This window comes from Triticum aestivum, chromosome 2D (assembly GCF_018294505.1).
Source record: "Triticum aestivum cultivar Chinese Spring chromosome 2D, IWGSC CS RefSeq v2.1, whole genome shotgun sequence".
Taxonomy (NCBI): Eukaryota; Viridiplantae; Streptophyta; class Magnoliopsida; order Poales; family Poaceae; genus Triticum; species Triticum aestivum.
In genome coordinates, this window is record NC_057799.1 from 40,896,642 (window position 1) to 40,908,659 (window position 12,018).

Here is a 12,018-nt window from a genome sequence, read left to right on the forward strand (position 1 = left end):
CCAAGTGTCAGGCTTGGACTCACCAGTGAACTTGCTGACTCCAGTCGCCAACCTGAAGTTGGGAGGAATCACTGCAGCCCTGATGGCTCTGCTGAAACACTCGGGACCTGAAACATGCACTCTGCTGCCAGTCGGGTAATCTCTGTCGTGGCCTTCTCTGTGCGCTCTGTTCCTGTCAACTAGACCTTCAACGAGAATAGATCTCGCATCAAAGCCCGGCTCCCGGGGGTCGACTGGAATCCTTCGCCCACCACTGTGAGGGCGTCTGTCATCGTGCTGCCGAGGCACGTATGACCCACTCCTTGGGGGAGGCGTGGGCACTCGACGACGATCATCGTGGTCGAGTCGGTGATCATACTGCTCACGGTTTCTGTACTGATCTCGTCGGTCTCCACGTCCCTCACGCCTCGGGGGCGATCTTGGGGTGTGAGCCGACTGGACTGTGTCTGCTACCACGGATCTGCTATGGATCCTATTCCGCGACTGAGATACTGCTGTGTTTTGTTCTCCTGCTGCCCAGAGTAAAGCCCTGATCTGCATCAAACCTCTGCCAGCTTCTGACTGGGAGGGCTGAATCGACTCTGCTATTCGGGCTGCAGCTGTGAGATTCTGAATTGGAGTTCGGTATACCCGAGTTGGAGGCGGAAAAAGTTGTCGTCGACTGGACTCAGGAATCCGCTGCCGAGCACGCTCGTCGAGTGCGTGCTGGAGATTCTCCAGTCGAGTGCGCTCAGCCAAGTTGGCCAGGTGCGCCTCCTCCAAGGCCCGGGCCTCGGGGGTTTCTCCAACGATAGGAGTGTGAAGCGCATCCATGTTACGGCGACGAAGCTCCTCCCTCTGCTGCGAAAAGAGGGGCTCGGGCGGTATTCCTCGTGGGCGTGCGACGGATCCCCTCCGCCATCGCCACCGTCGTCACGGGGGAAGCCAGGAGGACTGCACGGTCCGTTGACCATCAGGACTTCCGCCGCGGGGTCGCTGCTGTCGCACTCGGATGCAGTCTCGACGGAGCCAGTCGACAGGTCGAACACGCCGTAAAGAGTTTCGTCGGGCTCGATTGCCGCGACTTGCGGGGTGGCCGACTGGCGAGCCACCGCGTGCCTCACCCAACGCTGGAGCCGCGACCGACCAGAACGCTTGCGCCGGCGAGCGGCAGGGAGCGAGGACGCCACAGGAGCCGACCGATACTGAGTCGACGGCTGCCGCAGAAGGACGCCGCGGACGCACGCGCGAAAGTGCGTTGCCCCACGGACAGGGAGCGTCTCGACGTCGAGTGGAGCCTCTTGGAGCCAAGCGGAGTCGTCGGCGACGAACACGAGCGCGCCGAGACGGATCTCGCGGCCCTCGGCCAACCCTCCGCCAGAAACCATGATGATGGGGATTGGAAAAATTGCAACTTCTCCAATAAGTCGCTAAGACACCTGCCCCACGGTGGGCGCCAACTGTCGTGGTACTAAGACTGACAGTAGAATAGGGGGTAGTATGGAGAGGCAAGATCCTAACTATGGCGAAGTTGTACACACGAGTTTTACGAGTTCAGGCCCTTCTCAGAAGAAGTAACAGCCCGGAGGCGGTCGACTGGATTATGCGTATGTGTGTTTACAGGGGTGCGAACCCTTGTGCATGTGGAGAGGGATGGCTTATATAGAGTGCGCCAGGACCCCAGTCAGCCCACGTTACAAGAGTTTTAAGGTACATCAAGAGAGGGGCGTTACTGGTAACGCTAGTAATAAAGAGACATAATGATCATTAAAGCTATGGTGTAATGTCCGACCGTTGCAGCGTAGAGTGGCTTTAGATCTTCTGGCGGTCGAGTGACTCCGAGTCTCCCGAGTGAAATGCTTCATGGTCGAGTGGATGATGACTCCTCTTCGAATGCTTCTGGTTTTAGGGTGATGTCCTTGAGAAGGGTATCTAGGTCAGGCCTATGACCCTACCCTAGGTACATAGCTTCATTACTGGTATTATTTCACGAAATTTCACACGGGAGTAGATCCGGAACCCAATTTACATATCCCTAAATCTGAGATTTTGATTCAAAATTTTTGACATTTTTTCGAATTTAATATTCGTATAGGGGTGTGGAGCACCCAGATGCTACAAATCCGCTGGAGCAGTACATTCTGTTCGAGACTGACGATACGGACGAACCGTTGAGTGTTGGAGGCAGCCACTGACACGCTGTGTAGTTCAGCCGAGGAAACATCTGGCACAGAATGTTTCATGTGTGTTTGCGATTAAGTAGAAATAAAAATTGACATGTAGCGAAGATCATGTGAAGCAATGAATTCCAGATGCAGTTGGAGTACGCGGTGCGAATGTCATATCTCTATTTTTAATGGAGCAGTTGGTAGTCTCGCTTTCAGGTTTTTTTTGTCTCATCTCCCATGGTTTTTCTGATACCTCCTCCCACCTTCGCTGGTTTTTTTCGTCCCCTCCCCCACTTCATCGGTTTATTTTCGCGTCACCCTCTCACACAACGAAAGAAATCTGAACAGATCAGAACTTTCCATACTGGCGCAAGTTATTTAGTAATGTAGAATCAATCACGAACAATATCTAAAGATCAAATCTAAATTAATCAATCTCTACTCTTAATGGAGCAGTTGGTAGTCTCGCTTCCAGGTTTTTTTTCATCCCACCTCCCATGGTTTTTTTTGGTACCTCCTCTCACCTTCGCTGGTTTTTTTCGTAGATTTATTTTTGTCCCCTCTCCCCACTTCATCGGTTTATTTTCGCGTCGCCCTCTCACACAACGAAAGAAATCTGAGCAGATCAGAACTTTCCATACTGGCGCAAGTTATTTAGTAATGTAGAATCAATCACGAACAATCTCTAAAGATCAAATCTAAATTAATTAACCTTACCTTAAATCACTCAATCACATTAATTAGAAAATAAATAATTGATTTTCAGAAAAATCGCTCAATCACATTAACCTTACCTTAACTCATGGATGGCAATCAATCTCCAAACAAAGGAAACAATATATCGAGGGAGCAGTAAATAAACTCCCTTTCTTATGACATGTGTATGATATTCCCTTCCCTCTCCGTTGTCGAGCGTTCTTGATTCTCGAGGCCGATGCTTGGGCTGCGTCACTGGGTCACGACGGTGCCGGAGGACGAGGACGGCGAGGCCGGGTGCCGTGGCACCGCGTTGGCTGCGACCGGTGAAGGGGGCGAAGAAGGGCGGCTTCCCTGGCCCTGGCCGTGGCTGTGGCCCTGGGAGTTGGTGTGGTGGAAGCGGCACTTGAAGGACCCGGCATGGGTGGCCGACGCGTAGACGCACTTGGAAGCGGGCCCGTGGCCCGCGCCGGACGGCGCCGACGCCGACCAGGGCCACCTATTCCGCGTATTCTTGGAGCTGTGGCTGGCCATTTACATAAATTAATTCCCTTAGTTGTGGTGGCAAATATAATACACATAATCCATATTGTTATGCACTACTGTGTGTGTGTGAAATAGATGGATTATGGTCCCGTACCAATAAGATGAATGTGTGTGTGTGTTAGAGAGAGAGAGAGGGAGAGGGGGAGAGAGAGTGAGGAAGAGGGAGGGAGAGTGTGTGTGTGAGGATTTGATGGTAAAAAAGGCCGTCAATGTCACTTAATATGTATGAGAATATTAATATTGAACTGTTAAAGTTAATGTGGCCCTGTTGCAACGCACGGGCTTTCTTCTAGTCAACCTAAGATCTAATCGATTCGATCTGGGCAGGCCAAGCCGAGCCGCCCCTATGTGTACTTCAATTAGCTTGGTAACCAGTGGCTGCTTGTTTTATTCTATTTGTTTGACTAAATGGTTCGTGCGATCAGCAAGTTGTGGTGACAGACAGAAAGAAAGACAGACAGACAGACAGAGAGACAGGGTTGCTTGATGTTCGTTTCTCTCCCCTGCTCATGCTTTCCTTGTGATATTTGGGAGATATTTGGTGCAGGAAGTATATACGTATGCAAAGAGGCCAACAGAAGTCACAGAGACTTCTAACAGAGGAGAACGATGGCCATGCCGCGCCGATCGAGTCCAGGCAGCGCCGATCGAGTACCGGAGCACAACACTTGGCTGTACCGCGTTTGGTTTTCACTGTGTGCAAGTGGCAGCCAAGTAGGCAACACAGCAGTAGGTGGCGAGTAGCCGCGCGACACAGCATTGCTCCGCCGTGTTGCCTGCTCGGTGCTCGGTCGGCTGGTTCCCATGCCGTTTGGGCCGCACGGCGGCTGTCGCCCGGATGGTGACGGGCCGTCATGTCCAGCAAGGACGGCTGCGACTCGTACGCCTCGCTCCGCCATGTCGCTGCCTACCTACCTTGTTGCCACACCTCAGCATGCAATAGAAGACGAGTTTCCCCCCTCTCTTGTTAGGGTTTGCTTCTCCCGCTCATGTCTAGATGATGTTGTGTTTGAGGATGTGGTAAAGGATCCAGAGAAGGCTGCATGCACGGTGGCCGGCTGTCGTTAGAGTATGCATCGAGAAGAACTATAGCTAGACTTGTTCTTCAAGAATATGCTATCTGCATGGGATTTTTGCCAGGACGTCAGATTTTGTTTGCTTGAAATAATCTATGCTTGATCCCAGTTCAAAACTACGACATTTATTATGGGTCGCAAGGAGTAGAATTATCGAGAGTGGGCGGCGTTCGGGAGGGTTCGTTTCATCCCGAACGAGTTTGTGGGCTGACGTGGCGACTTTGTATGCTCCAAAATTCATGCGACGCGATGGACGGCGACGAGGGCGTTTGGGCTGGGACGCCCAGAACCGAACGTTCGGCAGTTATCGTTACCGAAACTAATCCTACCTAGACGACTAGCTACACCGTGCACGCAGCTCGGCAGCTGTATCACTGTTAGCAGTAGTATGAAACTCAGCATGCAGCTAACAAAACTCGGCCTGTCCAAAAGTTGCTAACGACTAAGATGCTGTATCAATGTGTATAAAATTCACGTTGACTCACTATTTCTTCTGCTTAAATTTTGACCTCTGTTTCTTCTGCGGCTAACCACCACACGTACGCGTATGCCGTCCGGATGTAGTCTTAAACTTCTGATAAGCATGTCATCGACTTCCGGACATAGGCAACGGCAACCATATGAACGGCTGTTGAAATGAGGAAGCTTCCCTCGTGGTGGGAAAATTGGCATTAACGTCGATTATGTTCCTTGGTGCATGACAGCACCATGCTAGCCAAGCTAGTACGGGAACTTAGCTATGGGTGTGATGTGCTCAACAAAACAAAGATCCAATTGTTTTTGGCCACAAGATCTCTGATTGGTGTTCCAAATCCGACACAATTGTAAGTTTATTGTTTCACTCTGCTAATATAGCATTATGTGCGAATAATGCGGCAGCTTGGATCATTGGAGATCCTAGCTTAGCTTTAGTGTTGTACAGCAAGTCCACTGAAGAGGATCTGATGGCGCAAGCAGGAGCTAAAGAATGCCTGCTTGGATGCGTTCTCCATTTATTTTGGAGTAGCATGGAGATACACCAGGATCCATGCTCACTTCATAATGCGATGTCGTGGCATTGGCTTGATTTGTCTGCTACCGAAACTTTTTTTTTAGAAAAGGAGGATGACCCCCAGCCTCTGCATCTGGGCGATGCATACGGCCACTTTATTAATTATTCTTACAAGACCTTACAAAGTAATACAACAGTAAGACTAAAGCCGCCGTTTAATCATCTCTATCCAGCTGATGAAGGGGCGCAGATAGCCTGGGCCTAATACCAAACAGACATCGCTACCAAACCTAACATCTAAGACCTGAGAACCCATCCAGGACGCCTGCCGGGCATGGGTCTCACCGGTCCGGCGTGCACTCAGATGCCGCCGCCGCCAACTGCCATCGCTCCATCTTCAGAACTGTCCTGATGCATCAACCTTGCTCGGTCTAGCTAACGTCGACGCCACCACGGCGCCAAACGGCACCTCCTCCCTGCGCGCAAACAGCTGAGCACGTCGCGGTCGCCACTGATACACCTCAGCGCCATGCTGCCAGGTATCACCAGCCGACACGGCTTGAAGTCCTTGGAAGATCTGTCGTGCGTAGCACCTGCCGACCAGGCATGACAAGGCGTAGCACCTGTCGGTCAGGCATGACTTGACATCACCACCGAAGCTCCGTGCAAGACGAAGCCGCTCCACCTCCTGCCTCTGACATCCAGCGCTGCTCCGCAAACGATGCTCCCAAGAGAGAAACGACACCGCAGTGCCGCCATCGTCCGATCTGGAACACCAGATCCTAGGGTTTCCCCCGGAGCAGCACGAGTGGGTCGACAATAGTTACACGACGATGCCTTCATCAAGGTAACGGCGAGAACGCCGCCATCGCCTGCCGTCGGCTCGGTTTTCACCGGCAACCATGTCTCCCCTACTCGCAGCCGGGACAAGATGATGGATCTCGAGATCCGATCACCAAGCCTCTGGCCGGCCATCTCGGGAAGAAGATGACCACCACGTCCACCAGTGTCACCACGTCGGGCACGCGTCGCCGCCGGCACCCCCATGGTGCCTAGAGGCCGACAAGCCCCGACGATTCCCCTTGCCAGCCGCCATGGCCCAGACCCCGGCACCACCAGATCCAGATCGGATCGGGGTCCAGGGCCCCAAGCCGCAACCGCCGCGGAGGCAGCACCACTGGACGGACCCGAGCCCTCCAGCCCGCCGCCGAGTCATCGTCGGAGCTTCGCCGCGCCACGCCGCCAAGCCGCCGCCGGGATAACTCGTGCCGCCACTAGAGAAGCCGCAGCCGCCGCGCGTTGGAGAGGCCTCAAGCCGTAGCAGCCCCGCCGCCAGGCAGGGGCGCCGCCACCCAGCCCAGCGCCGTCCCGCGCCGGACGCCAACCGCGAGGAGAGGGGCAAGATCCCCGCCGCCACCAACGCCGGCCAATATTTGCCCGGCGGCGCTATGCGGTGGCGGCGGGGGGAGAAGTCGACGAGGGAGGACGAGGGGCGGCGGCTAGGGTTTCCCCCGAGGACGCTCGCGGGAGCGGCTCGGGGGTCGGGTTCCACTTCTGCTACCGAAACTGGGACAGGTTAATGCAGTATTAGGTGCTAATTGGGTTAATTAATGGGGTATTGATGAGTACAGTCGATCTCATTCTCATGATGGTCCAACCTGTTTTTGGTATTACATATACCTAGTGGTTATGTGTTAATAGTTTGGGGCTAATTGGGTTAGATTGTTATAGTTTTCAGAAAAATCTTGCGACGGTTGCTCCTTTGTATCGCCTCGATGTGATAATTGAGTCGATAAAACTTATAGCAGAATTCACCACATTTGTTACTCTCTCCAAACAAACAAGTTGGACCAACTTGTCAGGACGACGTGGTAGCTGAAAGGTGGACAACCCAACATGTATCTGTCGTGGGCATACCTTATGTGTCAAATTCATTCAAATCTAACCAAATCTTTCAAATTCTACAACATTGTGTCAATCATGACAACCATGTGCAGCCAGTCGCACCGCAATATCCGGGTTTGAATTACTTCTTCACTAAGGAGATACATCTTCGTGGCATGTTTCTTTTTTCCTTCGATAATGGGCATTTTAGTTCAAATGTTATATCGAGTTGATACAACTACAATGAGCAAATACCTGACATTTGCAAAAGAAGATTCTAATAGGCATGTCTATATACCTTTCATGCATATATCCCTTTCTTTCCATTCCCTCACCTTCATAAGCATGGATGAGCTGAAAAATCAGCAAGCAGTTGAAAATGTTTTGTGGATTGCTTCAGCTAGAAAAATCCTTTGTACTCCCTCCGTAGTGATCTAAATGCTCTTATATTTCTTTACGGACGGATCTAAATGCTCTTATAATATAAATCAACACAACAAAGGGCTGTACTAGCATGCATGCAAATCTTAATAAATAATCACAAGTTATCAGCAAGTCCGATATTATCTGAAGTTGATCATAAGTGGGAATTCTCCTTTGCCCTTTTGAAGAAAAAAGTGGCAAACCACAGCAGCCCAAACAAGTACAGAACGGAATTCAATTGTTTATTAGTACGTACTACTATTCACGAAAAGTTGATGTGATGATATCATTGACCTCCAGAATTGACAATCGCATCCGGCAGATATGTAATGTGGCCCTTCACATGACATGCATGGGCGGAGCCGTCGATCTCTTCAACCCTGTTGCTTTCTGACTCGAGGTCCCATCGCCATCAATTGTAATCACCTGTAGTTAACAAGCAAGTGGTTATTTTTTTTGTTCTTTTGCGGGGGAAGCAAGAGGTTAATTAGCTCAACGGTTGATTAGTTCAGAATCTTCCAGAAGCCCTAGAACTGTCAAGCGCCGCAATGAGAGCCGTGGTTGATAGACCACATAGCTCTGCGCGCGCCACTAACCGGTTGATAGACCACATAGCTTATGCTGCAACTGCTCGCGTTCGTTCATGTCTAACGATAAATATCTTGCTGATCGTCAGATACGTCGACGTGACAAATTAACTGACAGTGATAAAACGTCAAAAGGATTCGGTATAAGTTCCGTCGAGTCGGAGGTGATTGATCTTACGTGATTTGGTGGAGATGATGATAGATTAACGATCACCGTGAGTTCCGTACACGGTTGCCTGGAAAAAGATCGAGATTTATGCATCAGGAGAGCTACACCTGAGACGTGACTAGTGCAGGTAGCATAGCATAATGCAGTACTAGCATTTTGATGAAACGGAGACCAATCAATGCGTTTCATGTGGGCATGATTAGCTCAAACTACGGACGCCGGATGATAAAAAGAAATGGGTCGTGCTGCACGCTTGTAGTTATTTGTTGCACTCAACCGGTTGCAGCTATAGCTCTGCTGTTTCAGCTGAGAGAGAGAGAGAGAGAGAGAGAGAGAGAGAGAGAGAGAGAGTACGCTCACTTCCTCTCCGTCCAATCCATGAACTGGATGCAAACTACTCCCTCCATTTCTAAATGTAAGTCTTTGTAGAGATTACACTATGAAACACGTACGGATGTATACAAATGCATTTTAGCTCTAGATTCACTCATTTTGCTTTGTATGTAGTCCATAGTGAAATCCCTACAAAGACTTATATTTAGAAACGGAGGAAGTAATTTTTTACCAACAAGATCTACTAAGTATTACTATATCTCATGTTAAAGTGGTATCCAAACTGCTCACATGAGACTCTCAGCTGTCAGCCACGGAAAGATGCTCGAGGGTCCAGTGCATTAACTAAGCTGACTATAATTAGAAGAGACAGCTCGGTAAACGATGATTACTCTGTACTTTACTCGGTAGTTAACCATGACTTGGAGAAAAGGTGATTCTTGACCTCATGATCCAGCACACGTACAAAGAAACTGAATCGCACGGGTGGTGTGAACGGCCACAGCCTGGCATCATTTGACCAGCCCGGGATATGTTGTACTGTATAATATTTGCAGCGAGCAGTGACGTCCGTCTGACATGCATACATCGCTCTCGCCATCGCCATGAACGTAGGTGAGATGATGAGGGTCAAACGACAATGAATTAGTACCACCAAATTAACACGGATTGACACAGCCGCTACGTGTGCGTGCACACGCGGCCCTTGAGGACGAAGACGGTGCCAAATGTCATCCCCACCGGCGTCCGCGTGGCTCCGATCCGCCGATCCGGCCCCTATATAAAGACGTCCGTGCGGCTCAATCTCGTCCCACTCCCGTCCATCCATCCATACCTGCAACTGAAAGTCTCACACATCATCACCCGCAGGCCGCACCGCCCTTTAGCCATGACCGCTCTCGACTTCATGCCCGCCGAGAAGGCCCCCCAAGCCGGCACCGTCGCCATCGATAACAATGCCGCCGGTGCCGCCGTGCCGGTGCAGCAGCAGCACAGGAGACTGGAGGGGAAGGTGGCCATCGTCACGGGCGGGGCGCGCGGGATCGGGGAGGCGATCGTGCGCGCGTTCGTCCGGCACGGCGCGCGCGTGGTGATCGCCGACATCGACGACGCGGCCGGGGAGGCGCTGGCGGCCGCGCTGGGCGGCGCCTGCTGCAGCTACGTGCACTGCGACGTGTCGGTGGAGGCCGACGTGGAGCGCGCCGTCGGGTGCTGCGTGGCGCGGCACGGACGGCTGGACGTCCTCTGCAACAACGCTGGCGTGCTGGGACGGCAGGCGCCCCCGGCGGGCAACGGCGCCAGGAGCGGCGGCATCGCGTCCCTGGACGCCGCCGAGTTCGACCGCGTGCTGCGCGTGAACACGCTCGGCGCGGCCCTCGGCATGAAGCACGCGGCTCGGGCCATGCTCCAGCGTCGCGGCGGCGGCGGCAGCGGTGGGACCATCGTGTCGGTGGCGAGCGTGGCCGGCGTGCTCGGTGGGATGGGCCCGCACGCGTACACGGCGTCGAAGCACGCGCTGGTGGGGCTGACCAAGAACGCGGCCTGCGAGCTCGGGGAGCACGGTATCCGCGTGAACTGCGTGTCCCCCTTCGGCGTGGCGACGCCAATGCTGGTCAACGCGTGGCGCCATGGCGAGGACGACCAAGGGGGCGCGCCGGCGCCGGTGAGAGCGGAGGAGGTGGAGAAGGCGGAGGAGATGGTGCGAGGCTTGGCGACGCTCAAGGGCCCGACGCTGAGGGCGGGGGACATCGCGGAGGCGGCGCTGTTCCTGGCCAGCGACGAGTCGGGGTACATCTCCGGGCACAACCTCGTCGTCGACGGCGGCGTCACCACCTCCAGGAACGTCATCGGCCTGTGATAGATAGTGAAGTCAAACCGATTGAGATGCAGTTGGAGGGTAGTACGTGCTCCGGTGTCGCAATCAAGTACAGGTTGGCACTAGTGGTAAAGTAGGAGTAATTAGCTGCTGGTGTTTATTCGGCTTGGCTTCATGTGATGAACTATGGATTTGCCTGGTTTTTCTTCCTGGCGCTTAAACCGTTGTCGTGCCGCATGGAAAATAATTGTTTAGTTCAGTAGTAACAAAGGGAAGTAACAAAGTGATGCAGTAGTACATTCCTGTTCGGGACCGACACTGACACACTGTGCAGTTGAGCCGGGGAAATATCTGGCACAGAATGTTTCATCGCGTGTTTGCGATTAAGTAAAAAGAATCAAAATGTAGTGAAAATCATGTGAAGCTAGAATTAACCTGAGATCGATAAGCCAAGCCGCCCCTATGTGTACTTAATTAGCTTGGTAAGAGAATCTATAGCTAGACGCCTTAAACTCGTCTCAAACGTCCGGCTGACTGGCACCCCTCATATCCAGCCTAAATATAGGGCGGATATGGGGCGTTTAGGTGCGTCCGTCATGTCGGACCCAGCCCACGTTGGCCCACACGACCGCACATATATTCGTCTTCATCCGCTCGCCGGACCCAACTCTAGCCATTTCATGCTCCTCTTCCCTCCACTCCCTTCACCACCCGAGCTCACCGTACCTCTGGCGATTCCCGGCCATCTCCGGCATGGCGGGCAGCGGATCTAACTCCGACCAGTCCGAATAGTCGACTGGGGTGTCATCCGGTGCAAGTTGGAGGAGGCAATGGCAGTGCGCATTGCACTCCGCCGCTCCCGGGAGAATAACGCCTAGCCGACGGATGGATCTGTCCGGCGTGACTCCCTAGCGTCGGCTCAACAGGCGCTCGGGTCCTCTGGGGCTGGATCATCGCGGTCCCAGTAGCTGGAAAATTTCTCATTCTCCATCACCAGTCGGACAGACTATGAGTCCCATCGGGAATAGGCAGCCCGCCGTGGGAAGGAGAGGATATGGGCCGCCAAGGCCCGTGTCACGGGGGAAATGGCGGCGGCGAAGGCGGCTGATACGACGGCGCGGTCGGCCGCAGAGGAGGAAGCCATCCGCGCCCGCATTGTGAAGAAACGGTAGCGAAGGAACATGCACGCCCTCACCCGAGAGTACAATCGGACGGTTTGTGCCATGGCCGGACTGCCACCGAAGGAGGACAGCGACGCGCGAGGATAGCTCTGGCGACGTGAAGATCCGGTTCGTTCCCTACCGCGTCTTCGACCAGTACTTCCGCGAGAAGGACGACAAAGGCGCCGGG

The 12,018-nt window shown here is 53.0% G+C and overlaps 1 protein-coding gene across 1 annotated transcript; it reads left to right on the forward strand.

The window, feature by feature from the left end:
• The first annotated feature begins 9,676 nt into the window (after positions 1 to 9,676).
• LOC123051426 (sex determination protein tasselseed-2-like) lies at positions 9,677 to 10,971 on the forward strand. Its single transcript, XM_044474291.1, has one exon. The coding sequence runs from the start codon at positions 9,742 to 9,744 to the stop codon at positions 10,708 to 10,710; it is 969 nt and encodes a 322-aa protein (XP_044330226.1). The 5' UTR covers positions 9,677 to 9,741; the 3' UTR covers positions 10,711 to 10,971.
• Positions 10,972 to 12,018: the final 1,047 nt, after the last annotated feature.

What these genes read in the sequence shown, in the direction of transcription:
- LOC123051426 (XM_044474291.1), top strand. Translation starts at nt 9,742, where the DNA reads ATGACCGCTCTCGACTTCATGCCCGCCGAGAAGGCCCCCCAAGCCGGC.